At 37.8% G+C, this 20,570-nt stretch overlaps 1 protein-coding gene across 1 annotated transcript in view; it reads left to right on the forward strand.

Moving 5' to 3' along the window:
• The window catches only part of stk10 (serine/threonine kinase 10), a 47,179-nt gene extending 31,987 nt beyond the window's left edge, over positions 1-15,192 (forward strand). The window contains exons 9-20 of the mRNA XM_037687876.1: positions 1,842-2,192; positions 2,290-2,682; positions 7,607-7,731; positions 8,731-8,854; positions 9,076-9,255; positions 9,372-9,464; positions 10,446-10,575; positions 10,698-10,822; positions 12,146-12,334; positions 12,416-12,541; positions 12,654-12,767; positions 14,979-15,192. Coding sequence (XP_037543804.1) covers positions 1,842-2,192; positions 2,290-2,682; positions 7,607-7,731; positions 8,731-8,854; positions 9,076-9,255; positions 9,372-9,464; positions 10,446-10,575; positions 10,698-10,822; positions 12,146-12,334; positions 12,416-12,541; positions 12,654-12,767; positions 14,979-15,119 — 2,091 coding nt within the window. The 3' untranslated portion in view covers positions 15,120-15,192. The remainder of the gene's footprint in view (positions 1-1,841; positions 2,193-2,289; positions 2,683-7,606; positions 7,732-8,730; positions 8,855-9,075; positions 9,256-9,371; positions 9,465-10,445; positions 10,576-10,697; positions 10,823-12,145; positions 12,335-12,415; positions 12,542-12,653; positions 12,768-14,978) is intronic.
• The last annotated feature ends 5,378 nt before the right edge of the window (positions 15,193-20,570 follow it).

The raw sequence follows: 20,570 nt of genomic DNA on the forward strand, positions 1-20,570 counted from the left end.
GGGAGCATTATGGGCATAGATTGAAAGTAAAACATGCAAATGTGCAAACCATTTCTATAATAGCATTAATTTGAGATGTTGGCTAATTGAGTCTTTTCAAAGGCTGATGCTAGTCCTTAAAAATCTGGGCAACTGGTGACTAATTTAAGAAACCAGTTTGTTTAGTTTTGGACCAATAACATAACCATACGTAATATTTCTACACGTTACAGTTGACTTGATCTTGAAAAGTAAAATGAAAAACTCAGACTTGATGCAAATTCAAACCCATTGCTGCTAGAGTTTATTAGAGGTTTGATGTGACTGCAGCATGAAATTACTCCGATTTCCTCCATTAAAGCATCAATGTCTTTTGAGCAGGTAAATACAAAAGGTTCTAAAAGATTAAATAAAATAGGGTCTTGCAATTTATTAATTTTTTTAAGGAAAGTACATCTTTTTTGATTTTAAAATAATAAAATATCCTTGTTAAAACCTGGTGCGACAACAGCCACTGGGATTTTTTCAACCTTTATTTAGACATGTTCATCCCATTGAGCCTCGGGGACTCATTTACAAGAGAGACTTGATTTCTTAACGAAGAGTGATGACAACAGTGAGTAACGACAACAATAGTCATAAAATAAGCATAGGTATACAAATTTGTTTCTCTTTTTTAATTTTTTTACAAATCAACAAAATGGCAACCAAAAGGACAAAGAGGAATAGTAGCAAAAAACATCTAGATTATAAGGCGATTAAGAAAACTAAAAACAGGAACATAATTGCATTGTTTTTTTGTTTTGTTTTTTGCCATGAACTTAACAGATGTTTAAAGTCACTTTAGAGAGGTGAAGGTCGAGAACTTCAGAATGTATTTAAATATGGCGATTGCACCTTCTGCTCCACTCGAGCAGCCACAAAGTTAAGGGTATATGTTAGAACAGTGATTTTATTTACAATACTGAAAATCATTGACTTTTTGGAGCCTTACCAACTTCAGGGTGAGCCCAGGCCAAAACAACAAACCAAACAAACTTATCACCACAATTTTTCTCTTACTTGAAGAAAAATAAAATGACAAAAATACAGGTCTCTTTTCTTAATCAAGCTAGCGAAAAACAGGAGAAAAGGTCTTAAAAATAAAGTGGCAGCTCACCCCCACACACGCCTCACAAAAGGATTTTCAACTACTTGACCTGATAACAAGTGATGGCAGGTCAGCTGTGGCTGGTTGGAAGCGCAGAGTGAATGGAAGCGGACGTCGTCTCTTCCGCAGCTCATTTTATTCAGCACCCCTCGTCCAGCAACCAATCCCCATTTAGCTCCTCGGTGTCTTCCGCCAATCACAGCAGTGCACCTGGACACTAATTCACACAATTAAGTTTCACACATGCACACACAAAACTATACGACAGTCATAACAATCCTAGGGGGGTACTATTTTAGGTTTACTTTCTAAATTGGTAAGAAACAAATACACATTATAAATGTCCTAAGATGCTTACTATTAACAAATCGTGTAAAGGATGGATGCACACCAAAGAAAAACTACATGTTCTTCATTCTTGTAACCATTAATATATGAACTTTTTTTTTAGACATTGTAGGATACAATTGTTTTGACCATGTCAATCACATTTAAAGTAACTATTAAAATGAGGAAGGACTGGCCACTCCATTCTGATTAAAGTTAAAGATAGTTCACTGGAGGCAGCATTCAAAACTTCCTCCATGAGCACTTTGGCCTTCAGCAAAGGTTGAAAACATTAACACTTGGGAGGACACCAGCACCTTAAAGCCTACAAACCGAATGTTTGGTCACATAAGAAGTGAATAACAATGCCTCCCTGTTCCTTCAGTCTCCAGAAAAGGAGCCATGCCAGCAAAGTCAGACCAGTTTGGAGGGAGACCAGTCCCCAGACACCTCCAACCCCGCCACACCTTGCCCACCTTCACCGATGGCTTTCCCCAGGAGAGGGGCCCAGTTGGATTCACCCACAGGGGAGCAGCTAAACCCAGTCATGGGACTTCCTGTTCCTCAACCACGCCTGATTCACTTCCAGAGAGATTCAGAGGAGGTGGGGGGCAAGCTGACTGATGACGGTGTCCTTGAGCTGGAGAAATCAGAGAGTGAAGCTTCAACTAAGACTTTCAATTCGGACTCGGGATTCGAAGATGGGAAGACTACCCCGACACTGGAGGAGGACAAGGTGCTCTATGTAGTTTTTTTTTATAAATATATATATTTTTGAACAGGTATGCATTTTTTTAAATAAATTATAATAATTTTTCTTTTTTTTTTCCAAGTTTCTTGTAGAGACACCTGAGGCTACCGAAGACTCACGACCTTTCCGTCAAAGTGAGGAGAATGCAAAGCGTGATGGCTTCACCGTAGATAGTTTGTCCGAGGCTCGAAGCACCTCTGTGGGTCATGGAGAATCGCCGTCTCTGAACTCAAGTCGTTCGGTCACTCCTGCACCTACTCCCACTCCCTCCTTTGCTACCACACCAGTACTCGCAGCCAGTCATGACACAAACAACGCCAAAAGCAAGGGCACTGTAGAGCGAGGATCGATGGGAGGAAACTTCGAGTCCAACTCGCCTCTTATGAATGGAAGGAGAAACGACAAGCAGCAGATAAACAGCCTGGCGTCAGAGCTAATGGCAATCAACACAGAGACCATGTCTGTGTCTGCAAGGGTGAGTCTTCTGTCATTTATATACATCTTATCTAAAAATGATGCAGAAAAACTGGTTCATGCATTTATCACGTCTAGACTGGACTATTGCAATGGTTTATTATCTGGGTGTCCAAATGCTTCTTTAAAAAGTTTTCAGTTGCTCCAAAATGCTGCTGCCAGAGTCTTAACTGGAGTTAATAGGAGAGATCATATCTCTCCAGTTTTAGCTTCTCTCCATTGACTCCCTGTCAAATCCAGAATTGAATTCAAAATCTTACTTCTAACCTACAAAGCTCTCAACAACTTAGCTCCATCTTATATTCGCAATCATATTGTTCCATATTTCCCTAACGGAGCACTTCGCTCTCAGGCTGCAGGCTTACTCGCAGTTCCTAGAGTTTCCAAAAGCAGAATGGGAGAAAGATCTTTCATTTATCAGGCTTCTCTCTTGTGGAACCAACTTCTAGTCTCTGTCCATGATGCTGACACATTGTCCAGTTTTAAGGCTTTCCTTTTTGATAAATCCTATAGTTAGGGTTGGCGTGTTATGCTTTCATAAGCTTAGACTACTGGAGGACAAATTGACCTAATTTCCTTAAATGAATTGTTAAAACTGAATAGTTTTCATTTGATATAATTTATATCTTAACATGTGATTTTCGACCTGCCATTGTGCATCTGTTCCTCTCAAACCCAGCCGGTCGAAGCAGATGGCCTCTTGTCTTGATCCTGCTGCTAAAAGTTTCTTTCTCATGAGGGAGTTTTTCCTTTCCACTGTCGCCTTCATGCTTGCTCAATTTGAGAGCACTGCAATGGAGTTAAATTCAAAGCAGTCTGCTCCTCAGATAAATAACTATTTTATATACTGAACATTTCTGCTCAGTGCCCTGAGATGACTTCTGTTGTGACTCTATAAATAAACTGAACTGAATTGAATAGAGAGAGATAAAACAAACATTGTGATATTTCTTATGGAGACCAGACAATTCAGGTAAAACTATCTAAACCGTTACTTGCGTTTATAATGAAATGGACCCATTTAAGTGTTTAGAGAGGCTGTTCTGTGCATCTGTAGGAAAACCCCACCTTGGAAAAACTACTACTCTGCACCCACTGAAGGACTGCAGCAGCTTTGTGTTGTGTTTTGGGGTGTGGGTGTTAACCGTCTGACACAGAGGATTGCCTGTCTTCTGTTAGCTTTACACCACTTATTATGCATCAGAAAAAAAACCAGAGGGTTGATGGTGTCATTTACAAATTACACACACCTTTTTTTAAACTTTAAGCTATTCGTCCCTGAAAGTTCTAACGAGGTTTTGGAAGCTTGAGCAGCCAAAAATGTTACATGTTCCAGTCATCGGGACCAGCGGTGCCCTTTGTGTGGGCACAGTCACTCATTCACTGTTGCGAATAGACGTTTCTATTCAGCTCATTGTCACTCTGTAGCTTCTGAAGGGCAGAATGACAGACTGTGATTGAAATCCAACTAACTGCATGAAGTCGGGTCCATCTGTGGCGAAAATAATCTTGGGATTTGAGTGTGTCCAATCTAATCATAAGCGATGTAAAGCATCCGTTTGAGCACATATGCACTGATCCGTCTACATTTTATAGGCGTGATTAGTTTGGATTGGATAAACGTAGAAAGGCAACAAATTATGAGTAACTTCTTAAACAAATAGTGGAGTGGCCAACTGATCCTTAGAGGATGATGTCAGTGTGTGCTTGATGACACACAGGGAAAAACTGAGTGCTTTCTCCCCGTGTCAATGAAATTGTGTTTGTGGTGGTGGAGAATAAATATACAAGAGGGAAAGGTGTAATATCTGCATTCAGGAGCTGTCATTTGTTACAGGAGTCTCGCAGGAGACTGTTTGCTCAGCTGTCAGTAGACAGTAGGTGTAACAAAGCTCTCCGGCTGTCCTCTGGATAGAAACGTATCTCGCTGATACTTAACCTCATTTTCCTGTCTCCGGTCCTCACACAGCACTGTACAATAAAACATGAACCAACCAACCAGCTCTCAATTCTTTGTTTAGCTCTCAATTCAAATCTTTTTTTTTTTAATTTAGTTTTTATACAAGTGTGCAGTGGCTACTTTCACCTCACCTTGACAACATGGCATGCCCTTAAAAAAAAAAATCTGATACAAGTAAAGAATAGAAGACCAAAACCTAGAAAACTATCCATCTTACCACATGCCTCATCTGTTCAGTTAAAAATTAAAAACAAGCAGAGCTTACACAGGACCCAAGGGTTCCGGACACTGATCATGTACTGAATGTCAACCTTCCAGCTAAAGCCCTTTGGAATTCACTCAGTTGCTGTTGATGTACAGTAGTCCCTTGATTATCGTTGGGGTGACGTTCCACGCGCTCCCGCGATAGGTGAAAAACCGCAAAGTAGGAACGCTATATTTTATTGTTTCTTCTTTTTGGCTGCTCCCTTCTTCAGGGGTCGCCACAGCGAACTGTCGCATGAAGACTGCGCAATTATTTTTACTCCGGATGCACTTCCCGACGCAACCACAGCCCACCGAGCTACCACAGCCCTCTGTGTGGAGCAGAGAGCTGCTATCTAGGGTGCCCGAGGGAGCAGATGGTGGGGGTTAAGAGCCTTGCTCAAGGTTCCAGTGTGGGGCCGATGACGGTGGAGGCAAATGTGACTGCTTCGCTTATCCCACCCACATTTTGATGTTGTTGGCACCGGGAGTTGACCCAGCGATCTTCCGATCACAGGCTCACCTTCTCTAACCTCTGCGCCACCACTCCTCTCTAAGAACGCTATATTTATTGTAGTATTTATATATATTTTAAGGCTTTGCAAACCCTTCCCACATCCTTGCAATGTTCTAAACTCTTAAACCTACAACATTTTAACAACATGCGTAAGAAACTGGTCCAGATGAAATGATTTAACCTCTTTTGTTGTAGCATATGTACAGTATGTACATTTACTCACCAGCTCTGCAGAAAGCTCAGCTCTGTTCCGGTTCTGCAGACCTAACTGGCAGCGACAAAGCCCACCGCCCCGTCCAGGTTTATGTGCGCATGGATAATTGAGTTTCAGGATTATTTGCAACTTTTCTGCCCGTTCTGAGCTTCATATAGCATAGATTTGTTTTGCAAAACTTTATCTCCATTTTGGCAAAAAACAGCAGCCAAAAGCACTGTTGGCTTCTGGGTAACGTAGTTCTTTTTGACTGGCCTTACAGTGTAGGCTTATTGAAAGAAAACTACAAAAAATGGCGGTGCCTGTCCTAAGCATTTTTTTTTTCTGTTAACTTTTTATTCCATATTGTCCCAATCACGCAAGTAATGTTAAAGTTGACAATCGTTGAAAAAACACTAAAGAGCGAGTCCGTGAACATTGAACCGTGACGTAGCAAGGGACTACTGTACAATGTTTTCAATTTTTGCCCCCCTTTTTTTGTATATAAATGTGTATGAACAACATGGGTTTATTTCTTCAGTTATTTATTTTTTATTTTTTTTTATACTTAAACAATTTATGTTAGTGCTAAGTAGCTTAGCAAACAAACAGCTGCCCAAACTGGTCAAATGTAAGGAACAGATTGATAATTAGATAAAAAATAATAAATAAATAAAGTAAAAAAAACAAACAAACAATTCTTCACAAAGCATGACATCATATTAATCATTACCACTTTAAACCATTACAAGAACAGTTCCTTAGAAGAAAAACAAAGTAAAAACAAAGTCAAGAAATAAAGAAAATAGAAAAAAGAAATGGGTCTTACTAAAATCTTTGTGTTGCATAAACTATTTATGAACCTAGAAAGTTCTGACATTCAGTTTGAAATGAACCAGTGTGGAGTCAATCTTAAACTTTTTATTTATTTATTTTTTTATTCAACCTCATCATTTTAAACATCTGCTGATGCTAATTAAATCTGAGGCGACACGTGACTTTCAATGATTACAAGAACAGTGTCTGGTTCCTTGGAAGCAGAACATAAAGAAATAGTTCTTACTAAAAACTTTGTGTTGTATAAACTATTAATGAGCCCAGAAAGTTCTGACTGTCAGTTTGAAATGAACCAGTGTCGAGTCAATCTTAGCATCAGCAGATAGTTAAAAAAAAAAAAAAAAGTTAATTAAATCTGAGGCGACGCATGACAACATGCTGGAAGCGTCCCACGTATAGGCACTGTCAGTTTGTCATGACAACGGTTTCTGTTGGGTCACAAGGTGAGGTCACTCAATGACTCATTAATCTCTCATTGTACACATAAGATGACATCATTAGACTAGTAGTCTCCGTTACTTTTAACTCTTAATCCAAGTTTGATTAGCTGTAATCTGCAGCCTAAAATGTAAAAGATTAGTGAGTGGTTCCACAGCAGCGCAGGTTCAAACAAAGACAATAAAAAAGTTGCATTTTGTGGATGACTTCTTCTTTTAAGTTATTTCCTGCACCGTTGAAAGGAGCTCTTTGCTGCTTGTTAGAAAAGAACTTCACCAGTAGGAAAACTAATGTCAGAGCGCATGCACACAAAGCAGGTTCTGTTTCTACATGATGTAAAAAAAAAATTACAAATGGAATCCGATTAATTAAAAGGAAGCTGCAGAAAAGTCACAACACTTAAAAGGGCTTGTACTTTTCAAGCTGACAGTCTTATTACTATAACAATTGTTGTAGACACATTTAAGGCTATTTATGGGAGAGTTTGACAGATTATAGTATATTGAGTTTTTAAATCCATTGTCTGGTTTACGTTATTACATAAATACAATTATTTGTGGGTAATGTAAGCACAGCAATGTAAGCATTTGTAAAAAAAAAATTTTTTTGAATATTTGTATCTAAATCTGTCAACTTTATTAAACAGTTGGAAAAAAGTTAAATGTATGAATGTACAAAAGGTGCAAGCAACACATGTCTGAACCTCAGGACTTTATTCCTTTCTGTCTTTCAATCAGGCATTTTCCAGTAAGACTCTAAAGCGGACGAGGAAGTTTGTTGTTGACGGCGTGGAAGTGAGTGTGACCACCTCAAAGATCATTCGCGATGATGAGAAGAAAGATGAGGAAATGAGATTCCTGAGGTATTTATCCACATATCTGCTCATATCAAACATTTTGCACGTAACTTTTAAAAATGTATATTTTAGGTGGTGCCCATTTGGATAAATCGACATGGATGCTCAGCGTTTTATTAAAATGGGATATTTTTTATATATTTTTTTTATTTATTTAAGTACTGTGAGAACTCTTGATTTCTGGGCACAAAGTGCAGACTGTAATGTGACAATATTGCTTTTTTATTCTTTTTCTTATTTAAGGAGCTCTGTTCCTTTGAGCTTTAGGCCTTTGAAAGTAGAGAAAAAACCTTTTCTTAATTAAATAGGAAAAAAGGGCTGTAGATTGCCATTTCTCTGCCAGAGTCCAAAACACACCTCTGCCATCTAGTGGTGAGAATATGAACTGCACGCACGACTGCCGTTAAAGTCTGATTGTTAAAAAATATCCTGATGCATGCTTAATAATCATTGTAAAAACTTACCTGAGATCTAAGTATGATCATTTTTCTGCTTCACTCACCAAACTTTACAAAAACATTGCAAAGAAAACACTTGATCCATAATATTTTACACTTCTATTGTGAGGATGTATAGAATACCTGGGTGTGCATACATAGCACCAACATGCCCCGACTTTCCCCCAAAACCCCTTTTCACAAATAAAGTACCAGTATATTTATTTTAAATGCTTTGACACCTAAATATATGATTATAAACTTTAAAGCAGTGGTTCCCATCCCTGGTCCTTGAGGGACACCATCCTGTATGTTTTAGTTGTTTTCCTGCTCCAACACACCTGATTCATTGATTTAATTTCTTCCTCATGTTCTGCAGAAGCCTGTAAATCACCAATTTATTAAAATCAGGTGTGTCGTAGCAGAGATACAGCTAAAACACACAGGTTGGTGTTCCTCAAGGACCATGGTTGGGAACCCTTGCTTTAAAGTAAACTATTAGCGGATAGTTTGCTCCTTGAAAACGTTGATGTGAGCATGTTTAAACGTGTTTTGTGTGCGTGTTTAGACGGCAGGAGTTGCGTGAGCTCCGCTTGCTGCAGAAGGAAGAGCAACGCAATCAGAGTGATCTGCACGCCAAACTGGAATCACAGAAAGAACAAATGCACAAACGCTTTGAGCAGGAATTGAACGTGAGTTGGGGCCTGTCTAAGAACAAATTGCATCTTACATAAAAATCATCAAAACATTTGTTGTTAAGTTATTTTGGAGCCTGTAGTTCGAGCTCGTCATCCATATGTGTCAAAATCACTGGTTTTGGCTCTAATCACATATTCTACATGTTTTTTAGAGTTTCCTTTTCTTGATTTGGGTCCAAAGTTTTTATGCTTTTCTTCCTGTTGGTTTGTTTCAGACTAAAAAGAAGCAATATGACACGGAACTGGAGAACATGGAGAAGAACCATAAGCAAACTATTGAGAAAATGGAGGCAGACCACAATGTTAAACTCAAGGAAGAAACCAAGCGCATCAAAGCAGAGCAGGAGCGAGAGTACCACAAGTTCCTGGACCAGTTGAAACTAAAGAAGAAAGAGGTGTATTTAAAACTTTGTGTAATAAGTCGTGATTTGTACCGTTCGTGTCAGTAAATGGTGATAAACTGCACAGCATGAAAACGTACAAAGGTTCTCAACTGAACTTTCTTTTTTAGCTGAAGCATTCAATTGATAAGATGCCCCGAAATCAGCGGAAAGAAAGCTTGAAACAGACGATGTCTACTTTTCAAGAAGACAAGACGAAACAGGTTTGTTGTTTTGGTTTCGCATTTGAGCTCATGGTCTTTTCATACGAACTCAACCCAGCTGTGTCCAACACATTGCTGCTGGACTCTCCCTTAGAGATAGGGTGAGAAGTTCAGTTATCTGGGAGAGACTCTGAGTAGAACTGCTGCTCCTCCACATCGAGAGGAGCCAGTTGAAGTGGTTCGGGCATCTGATAAGGATCCTGGGCGCCTTCCTAGGGAGGTGTTTCGGGCATGTCCGACTGGGAGGAGACTCTGGGGAAGACCCAGGACACGGTGGCGAGACTGTCGCTCGGAACGCTTTGGAGTCCTCCCAGTAGAGCTGGAAGAGGTAGCTGTGGAAAGAGATGCCTGATGGGGTCTGGGGGTCCTCCCCCAGAAATTTTCTAATTAATTAGATGCAATTTCCTGCATTTTGGTGTATTTTACCAGGTTGTTAAACATATACGTTTACCTACATTTGTAAACACACCGCTTCTGTCAAACATCCTGCCCCAACCTCCCTTACTTGACGGTTCCGAGTCGACTCTTCTCCGCTGAATTCACTGTCCGCCTCCACATGTGAAACCTCCAGGCGCCTCCTCCGTCTGTTTTCTGCTGCCTGTGGGCTCCTGCCCGTGTACGACTAACTGGTTAGCTCGGCACTCACCCCCACCACTCTTTTAGAGTGACGAGGCAGTTCGTATGTAATATTAAGAATTCGTAAGTGGCTCTTGTGTTTAAAATGAGTGTTTATGTAATAATTTTCAGTTTGCCAATATAAGTTTTATTCATTCAAGACAGTTATAACTTTATTATTAGTAAGCCTGAGAGTTACCAGATCCAAGCAAACAGTTACTAGAACACACCCTGTCAAAATAAGAGTTCCCAGATCCTGTTCCGGCAGGTTCCAGCTCAATTTAAGCATACTGCCTATACTTCTATACATTTTGTTTGACTTCCATCTACTCTCTCCATCTTCACCTTCCTTTTGATGTGCTTCAGGAGGAGAAATTTTTAGCAGCACAGCGGGAGCACCTGAACACAACACTGAAGATGATGATCGCAAACAACAAGAGAGATATTGCAGAAATGGAAAGGGAATGCCTCAACAAGAAACAAGAATTTATCAGAGGTGCGGTATACGAGCATAAACCACTGTCATGACCCTTGAGCTTTTTTGCTGTCCGCTCCACACCACGTTTGTGTGATTCATATACGAGATCGTTTATATTTTACATTTGGGTCACTGATTAGAGCGCGAGTCTGCGACATGGAGCATGGAGGAGAGCCATCTTTATGAGAAGCACCAGTTGTTGAAGCAGCAGTTGAAGGATCAGTATTTCCTCCAGAGGCATTTGCTTCTGAAGAAACACGAGAAGGTAAACTGGAGCTCTTAGCACTTTTCTTTCAGAACTACTTTCACTTGTGGTGGGATGTAAATCACAATAAGCAGGAATTCACTTTTGCAGTGTTTTCCAGCTACAGGTTAATTGTGTGAACGCTTATAAAGCTTTCACACTATTGTGATCCATTTTCCTTCTATATGTTTTTCAGCGTCTTTCTCGTTCCACAATTTTGTGCTATTTCAACAAGTCTTATATCAAAACGTTCAGCTTTTTCAGGACAATCCTGTAATGACATTTTGTATTGGTGCAACTTTAGCTTTTTGAAATATTTAGCCTTTTCTGCCACTTTTTTCCCCATAGGAAATTAATTTACATCCATCAAATATTGAGATATGTTTACAACCTTTTACTGCTCCTTTCACATTTTGTTCTGGTTCAGCTTCCTTGTGCAAATGTAAACATTTTTTTCCAGCTACTTTCAGCTGTTTTGTGCTCCTTTCAGCATATTTCTGTGTTTCAGCTTTTCTGCTATTTTTAGCTACTATTTAGCTGATTTTTTTGCCAATTTTAACCTTTTCAGTTAATTCCACATTTTTTTTGCACTCATTTAAACTTTTTCTGCCTAATTCAGCAAAAATGTGCTCTCTCCACTTCTGGCAATTTAAACTTCTTTCTACCTTTCAGCTACGTTTCAGATAATTTCTACTTTTTGTGCTAATTTCTGCTTCTTTCTGCCTAATTGAGCAAACGTTCTTTCTGCTTTCTTCTGCTAACTTAAGCTTGTTCTACCTTTTCAGCTAATATTTTTTTTAGCATTGTTAGCTAATTTTAACTGTTTTCTGATTCAAGTTTGTCTACATAATGTCTGCTACTTTCAAGCTAATTAACTTCATTCTGATAATTTCAGCTTGTTATACTCTTTTCAGCTTTTTTCTGCTAGTTTCAGCTTTTTCCTCTATTTCTTCAACTTTTTTTTTTAGCCTTTTTAGTTAGTTTTTTAACTTTTTTTTTAAATTATTATTAGTTTTTTTCAGCTAATTCTGCATTTTTGAGCTCATTTCAGCTCTTTCTGCTTCCTTCTGGTAGTTTAAGCTTCTTTCTGCCTTTAAGCTACTTTTCAGCTATTTTTTAAGCTAATTTCCTAATTTTTGTGCCAATTTCTGCTTATTTAAACCCATTTTAGCAAACGTCCTTTCTGCTTTCCTCTGCTAATGCAGCCGTTTTATTTTACTGCAGCTACATTTTAGCTAATTTCAATAGTTTTTCAGCAAGTTCTTCTGCAATAAGCATTCACACATCATTTTCACAGGAAATGCAATTTCTCTTATTTTCTCCTGTTTTTCTGTGCCTCTACAGGAGACTGAACAAATGCAGCGCTACAATCAACGAATGATCGAGATTCTGAAATCCAGGCAGCAGCAGGAGAAAAGCCGACTACCCAAGATCCAGCGCGGCGAGGCCAAGACACGTATGGCTATGTTCAAGAAGAGCCTCCGCATCAACTCAACAGGCAGCTCTGCAGAGGATAGAAAGAAAACCAAAGAGGTTGGATGATTTAAACAAATGTCCTTATGATTAGGTATCAGCTTGATTTATTAGGAACTCACTCCCTGTGTGTCTCTCCAGTTCTCTCAGCAGGAGGAAAAGCGACAAAAGGCAGAAAGGCAGTATCAGCAGCAAAAGCATGAAAACCAGATGAGAGAGATGATTGGTCAGTGTGAGGGCAACATCAGGGAGCTGCAGCAGCTGCAGGTGAGTAACGGTCAAAGCTCTTCTGTTTGGAATGTGTCTTTTAGAAGAGAGGACATGCTATTGTAGATATAGTCTGCCTATGCCAACATATTTATTTTTATTTGTCCCCAAGAATGAAAAGTGCCACATGCTGGTTGAGAATGAGACCCAGAGGCTCAAACAACTGGATGAGAAACACAACCAGGAGATGAAGGAGTGGAAGGACAGCCTGAGGATCCGAAAGAAGGTGCACATTTCGAGTCATTCTATTATTTTTGTTTATTTGGTAGCACTTTACAGTAAAAGTGCCCTTATAAAAGATTATATGATTTATAATCAAGTTAATCATCAGACTGTAAACACTTTGTAAATAATTTAGGCAAAATAATTCCAAACATTATTCATACACTGAAGCAGGTTTACTACTTTGCAAGATCAGGGTAAATGTAATGTATTTTTCTAGTTTCTCAGGTTAGTTTAATTTAAATAACTTTATATATACATTGTTCACAAAACTCATCATGTTGACATTCTGGTACATCTTTAACAAATGTTTGATTTTTAAAACCTGAATGATGAATAAAGCAGGAACCAAATGAAAATATGTACAGATAAAAGTTGGCTTACTATTCAGCAGGAAACAAGTCATTATTGTCCTTTTCTGTCTAATGCACTGTAACTGCTTATAAATAGATTACTAAGTGTTTACAGCCCATTAAAGTGTACTTTTATTGTGAAGTGGTACGTTTTTAACAAAATCTGTGAAGATATTTGACCTAATACGAGTGTTTGAATTGTTTAAAGTGTCTGTGACAAACACATCCTACATATAAAAAGAGAAAGAATACATTATTTATGAAATTTGGCACAATTAACATGATTTTATCCATTTTGGCATATAACTAGAATATTCTTTTAAACGGTGTGGCCATTATGAAACGGGAAGTGACGTCAAAGGTAAATTCCCTGGTCTTTGTTTATTGAAACAATAAACAGTCTTTTTTTGTCTCTGATGAGGCTCAAAATAATCTTAAAAAACTAAACAAAACAAAACAGATTAGTTGCTACTGTCTGTGTTGTCAGCCATTCTAGCAACGCTCCGTTTATATAAAGTCATTCTACTTTGTCATAACGTCCTATTACTGCGCATGCAAATATCTTTTTTTTTTTTTTTGCAAAGTTATTATCTTTCCAAAAATGCATTTATAATTATTACACAATGTTGATGTCACAGACACTTTTAAAGTTTTAATCAGATTTGAGTGAATTGGCATAAACAAGCCTAAATAAATTATTAGCTTGCCTTGTTTGAGCAAAAAATCCTATTAAATGTATTAAATTTGGGCATAAGCTCGACTTCAAGCTCTGCATCAGCTTCAGTGTGTTTCTTCCACACTAGATTTTTATGTAACAAAATTTCAATTTAAAATATTAAAGTAAAATAATACAGTATATAAATTACTTGTAGTCAAACGTGGATCATAGTGATGTTATTCTTATTGGGGACTGCATAGAATATGCAGACTCCTATTATTATTCACCTCGGAAAACGGGTTTCTTAACTTTATTTATTTATATCTTAACTCTTCCGTCATCTTTAATGCGGCCCGAACCGCAATGTGTACCCCCACAAATGTTACATCAAAACGACCGGCTCGGCCCCGTGATGCGTTACTTTCATTGGTTTTTCGAGTTACCATGGCGACGTACTTTGCTAACAAAGACGCCGTATTTCCTCATAGGAAAAGGAACACTCTTCGCATTAACTGCTGTTTACTTGGCGTGTAGAGGTCCCTGAAGAAAACAGAAGCTCACTGTTAGATTTGTTTGAAACTCACAGAAAGTAATCATCAGATAAATGTATAGAACTGATTAACGTTTAGAGCCATTTTGATTCAAGATAGCTGCCACAGCTTCCTCAGCAAGCACAAAATTGACTATAATTCTGTCATTCTTTGAGATATTGAGCTGAAATTTAGTATGGTTGTAGCTGGGAGAGCATTGTTATACATTCCTAATGCAAATAAAATATCCAAAATGGCCACCTTAGCTAAAAGAGAAAAAAAAAAACCCATAACTCGGCCATTTTAAGAGAGATTCAGCTGAAATTTAGTATACTAGTAGCGGAGCACGAACCCAAACACACATTACTGTCAAATCACCAATTTAAACGGGCAGCAGCCTGGCAGTCCCCATCAAAGTTTATCCACAATTTTTTTAGGTAATTTTTATCAGGTTCATACAGAAAATGAACTGCTTGCACTAAATTGGACACTGTCCCTTTTTATGCTGCATGTTAAACATCTGTAGAGTACTTTACATACAACCCAATACGACAGTTTTACCTTTACATTTGATGTAAAAATTGATTTTAAAATGAATACAAACCTTGACTGTTTGCGATTATGTAAAGATCTGTTTTGGTGAAATAATAACCCTAATGTCTCCACCCCTCCAGGCTATCGAATATGAGCTTGACATTAAGAAGAAAGACCAGGAGGCTTTTTTCATGATGAGCGAGAGTTGCGATTGCTCGGACCCCAGCTCTAGTCAAAGACTCTCCAAGTTCGTGCCTTACTTTGACTCCTCTACCATATAAGCACACGTGTCGCAAGGATGCACACAACTGGCTGCCCTCAACACACAAACGCGCACACACGTGTGTTCTACCTGCTGCCTCAGTTTTTGCTTTCTCTGCAACGACAGAATGCACGTGCTCCAGATTTCTACAGTTTTAGTGAATATTTATGTTTTAACTGAAGTCTTTTCTTTTAAAATAAGATTTCCGAATCTGTTCCCATTCAGCTTCTTAATGCTGAAATCTGCTTGGTAAACATGAGAATGATACGATGTTTGGATGAAAAGACGATGCCAAATTATGCTTCTGTGTGTATTAAAGTACACATAATTGTTGTAATGATGCACAACCAGCGAATTTTAGCATTGCGGCAAGTGTTAATAAGCAATTATGCACTTTTTTGTTTACTCCAAACATAATTTACTGACTCCCTTCATCAATCTCAGCTTGGCTTGACTAATTTTTATTCATCAACTCTGATGCATGTTACATAGCAGCCAAATATTTATTTTTACAGGTATACAACGTTCAGAATGATGCTGTAAGGTTTAATTCAATACTTTTTTATTTGTCTTACACCCATAACATGAAGGATGGGCTTTAACTTTTTTACTTTACTTTTCAAATGAGGGATGAGGCTAAATGCAAAACTAGAATTTAAGGTATTTTTTATTATTATTTTGCATTGCTTATTTTATCGTACCAGGGAAGAATCTGTCATGTGGATAATTTTTATTTACTGTACAATCAGTCACACTGGATGGGAACTGACAAAGCCAAAGTTTAATACTGTTTCTTTATGTTGTACGAGTGATTTAAAACTTATAAGTGTACAACTATTATAGCAAATGCAGTAAATGAACTGCTTGTTAACTAAAGTGCAATATTTTACATATATAAATATCTGCTCGGCTTACAGAGCTTTATTTTTCTTAAATTTTGCTTTCCTTTGCACTGAGAGAGAAAAATGTAAAACATTTATTTAAAAATAATAATAATAAAAAAAGTGACAACCTTAAAGAAGCATACTTAAAATATAATTTAGAATTTTATTTACTTCAAAACGAATAATTATGTGATCTCACCCATCAATAACTTATACTCATAACAAACCTCATCTTTTTAAAGATGCTCAACGATTATAAGCATCCAGATATTTAATCCTTAACGTTGTTTTTCTTGTCAAATGAGTTTAGAGTTTGGCCTGAAGACTTGCATCCAGCTAAATTGTTCACATTTTCTCTGGAGAAGTATTTAATTTAAACGAGGAACATTTTTGTCATGTAGAAAGTCTTCCTCTGTGCCTCAGTTTACATGTTTGTGTGGAAGGGGTGTGCATATGAATGAGTTTGTATCAGAAGGAACCACTGATGTATAGAGCTTCAATAAAATGAAACTTTTTTTTTTATTACATGATTGTGGCGATTTCTTTCTCCCCCTTCTGTTTAAACAGGTTGCAGAACTCCTTTGGGCTTTCCGTTAAAATCTAGTTTTAGAAAACACAGTGCAGTAAACCAGTAATGTGTATATATAGTATTCTGTAATCTCATCCTAATGGAAAAAATGCAGCCAGAGGAAAGATGGATCTCTAAAAACAATTAACTTTTGCCTTTTAGAAATGTTTTTGAAATACTCCAGGTAATTTAAAGTGATTTAGATCTTTTAAAGTGCTCTTTTGAAGAAAAGTAATTATTATCTTACATGATGGTTCTTTGAACAATCTTGTTTGGAGAAAATGTTTAATTTTGATGACCTGACACGATTAATAAGTCTAAGCAGGGCAAAGATCAATGTGGATTTTTAGTTTTACATACTTATTTGTATCAAATTCAAGCAGAAGTGCCATGCATGCCAGATGAAATTGACAGCTGTGTAAATTTTATTAAAATGTCCTTTATGAGAAACATTCTGAAATTGAAAATGGTTGGCTCCAATTAAAAATAAACTTTCTCCAGAGGTAATCCAAACACTATAAGGTAGTCCTTCACTTATCACTGGAATTCGTTTGAGACACCCTCGCAATAGGTGAAAATCCGCAAAGTAGGGACATTATATTTATTTTAGTATCTATATATACATGTATACTAAGGCTTTATAAACCCTTCCCGCACTCACGCAATGTTCTTAACGATGTTCTAAACTCTAAATTATCTAAAAAAGCACAGCTTGTCATGATCTCCTCTCGCTGCCACGCCCACTTCTCCACTGCAGTCACACATGCTCATTGCCTGTGTCACTCCCAATCTCCATCCTGCTGCACCTGTGTGCTCACCAGTCTCTGCATCCCTGCCAGATTGTCTGATCGCCTCGTGCCTTAAGTATCCAGCATTCTTGTTCCTGCTCTTTGGGTCGTGCTTGAATATTTTTAAAAACAATCCATGCAGCTTATTCTGGTATAAGACAGACACGCCCACTCCCTGTTTTTTCTTTTCAAGGAAAAAGAAAGGAGGGGGCAAGGGTGTCTGTCATACCTGAGTGAGCCACACTCAGCACTTTTTTATTTATTTATTTTTTTTTTTTTACTGATTCACTCCATTTTTCCACCTAAGCATTTTATCCGGTTTACTACATTAGTTAATCTGATCTGTTCATCTCTGCTCCCTGAGCAGTAGAGATGCGGAAAGACAGACTCCTCCCCGCCTTTCTCTCGCTGAGGCTGTCACAGCAGAGCAGACAAGACACCCTTTCTCTTTTTGAGGCTGTCGCAGCAGAGCAGAGACACCCTCCTTTCTCTTTCTGAGGCTGTCACAGCAGAGCAGAAACACAGGCTGTGACAGCATCAGAAAGAAAGGAGGAGGTGGGGGTGGGTCGTACCTGCGTGAGCCGCACTCACCCACGCTCAGCCACTTTTTTTTTTTTTTTTTTTTTTTACTGCTTCACTCTTATTTTTGCACCTAAACATTTTCTCTGATTTTCTACATTAGTTCACCTGATGGGTTCATTCCTGATCTCTGAGCAGTAGCAATGGGGAAAAACAGACCCCACCACCCCCTCCTTTCTCTTTCTGAGGCTGTCACAGCAGAGCAGAGACACGGGCTGTTGTGTCTCTCTGCTGTGATGGTCTCAGAAAAAGAAAGGAGGGGGCGGGATCTGTCTTTCCCCATCGCCAATCGTGTACAATCTTACATTAAAAACGTGAAAGAGTGAGTCTACGAAAGTCGAACTGCGAAGTATTGAGGGATTAATGAATATAAAAAATGAAAATATTCTTCAATGTCTAACAGACCTTCATTGAAAACTGTCTGGCAAAACAAACAGTAGTGAATTGAGACACATCTTCAAAGACATTTCAGATTGTTTTATTGACAAAGCAAAAGCAGACTTAAAGTACTTGGCAGGAAGTAAAACAATTACAATACTGAATGAACAGCACTAGTCAGTATATTTGTTTTTGATGTGTACTGTTCTATCCTGCTTTTGGCCACAAAATACAGTTGAACAGAATTCTGTGTATCTTGTCTCCCGCCCCAGACAGTTACTTACTGTCATTTCTGTATAAAAAAATGATTTAAAAAGTGGTGCAATGTTATAGCAACTAGAAGCAGAACAGGATCAACGTTACAGCTTTTAGCTTTGTCAAGGCTTTTCATTTGTATAAGCAAACATGAAGCTTCTAGATAAAAATAGCAACCAGTTGCTCGACAAAGTGTCTTTTAAGGGACCCACTTTTCATTTTATATCGCAGAGAAATTCCTTAGTATTTAGCATAATGAGCTAATCTCAGTGAATTAACCATTCAAATGTTTTATTCCAAACCCAAGCCATTCAGTCCTAAGAAGAAGAAAAAAAAATCTACTAGATGGACCAAAGACGAGCGCTAAGATGACTCATTACTGTACAATAAAAATAATCTGCACTACTGGCTATGCTTGAGACCAGTCAAGCATTGCTGTAAAACATTATACGATGATCATCACTTTGTAATTTGAGCATCAAACTTCTGTTGCCAAGCGCTTGTAACACTTAAAACACTGTAAATCATTGCACAGGTCAATGCAAATCTACACTTTATAATATCCAGAGTGCTCTGTGATTCACATTTCACAAATCTCATTTTCAGACATGAGATGTAAAAAAAAAAAAATGACTTCAACACTCTTATAGTTTGGATCTTTTCGTCTCATCTTTACAAAGTGAGTACTGATCTGAATGTGTTGTCACAATGAAGTAAACAAGTCATTTGGCAAATAAAATGAATGGTATAAAAAAATAAAATGCATTGTTGCATTCTTTCCTCTCTCCTTTTAGTGTGTGCAAACATTTATCTTACTTCACCTGAACTGACTGAAAGTGCACATCTGGTAAAAAACCACTGCTATTATGACTGATTGAAGTTGAAGGAAAAACTCTGATTGCAAGAAAACAGAAATGCAGCTCTAAATTAGCAGACTGTATTTATACTTAGCAAATATACATCCTAAAGTGAACTTGAATGGTACCAGATCAAGTCGATTAAATATCCTGAATAAGTGTGTCACCATTTACAGGATTCAGTTTTTTTTTTTTTTTAACTTTTGCTTTGAAGAGCATTGTAATATTTGAACATCTAAACCTACAATAAGGCAAGTCTTGATGGAAGATGATTGCAGTGACTAAGTCTACAGCTGCATACAGTTTAATATCCACCTTGCATATATGTTGAGGCACCATATTATAAAAGGCATGGGTACATTGACTGCAGTTCTAGTGTCTGGCCTGAGCAATTGCAAAATGGACACCGGCAGTGACTGACATGGCCGCTAAAGCAGAAACGATTTCTTACAATTTCTAGATAAAAAATAAAAAAAAGACAATAAGTAAACAACAAAAAAATAAGATAAAATAACAGTCAAGTTATTGCTGGTTCTGTTGGTAAAACATTTTAAACAGGACAAATCGTTAAACCCTTAATATAAAATAAAAAAAAAGATGCATATAAATAAACTATTTGTGTGTTCCATTTGTACTCTTGAGCTTCAAGTCGTAAAATTAAACTAACAGCTTCCAAAGTCATAAACCTGACTGAGAATTTAAGAGATTCTTTGTTAGAAAGGACAAGGGATGCACAATATTATCAGCATTGTATTGGCTGATATTTGCAATTAAGTTAAATATTGTCTGTGTGTGTGTGTGTGTGTATATATGCACTGTATTGTTGTCATTGTGTTAGAGAGAATACCGGTAAATATGAATAAATTTGATATTAAACATAATTCCAAGTTGAAGTGTTACATCATTTTCAGGACCCTTTTTGGCATCTGAATTTGGTAGCAGGCCAAATTGACAAATACCATGCAGAAAAATGCATTTTAATTCCACAGCAGAGAAAGCTATGTAGTCTATGTAAGTAGGCCTAGGGGGAAAAATAATCGGTATTGGTACTGGTTATCGGCCAAATACGTTTTAACATATCGACATATCGGCCAAAAATCCAACATCGTACGTCCCTAGTAAGGACTTCAAAATCCAACATGGCATCCACATACACAGTGT

This window comes from Nematolebias whitei, chromosome 14 (genome assembly GCF_014905685.2).
Source record: "Nematolebias whitei isolate Nwh7 chromosome 14, NemWhi1, whole genome shotgun sequence".
Classification (NCBI taxonomy): domain Eukaryota; kingdom Metazoa; phylum Chordata; class Actinopteri; order Cyprinodontiformes; family Rivulidae; genus Nematolebias; species Nematolebias whitei.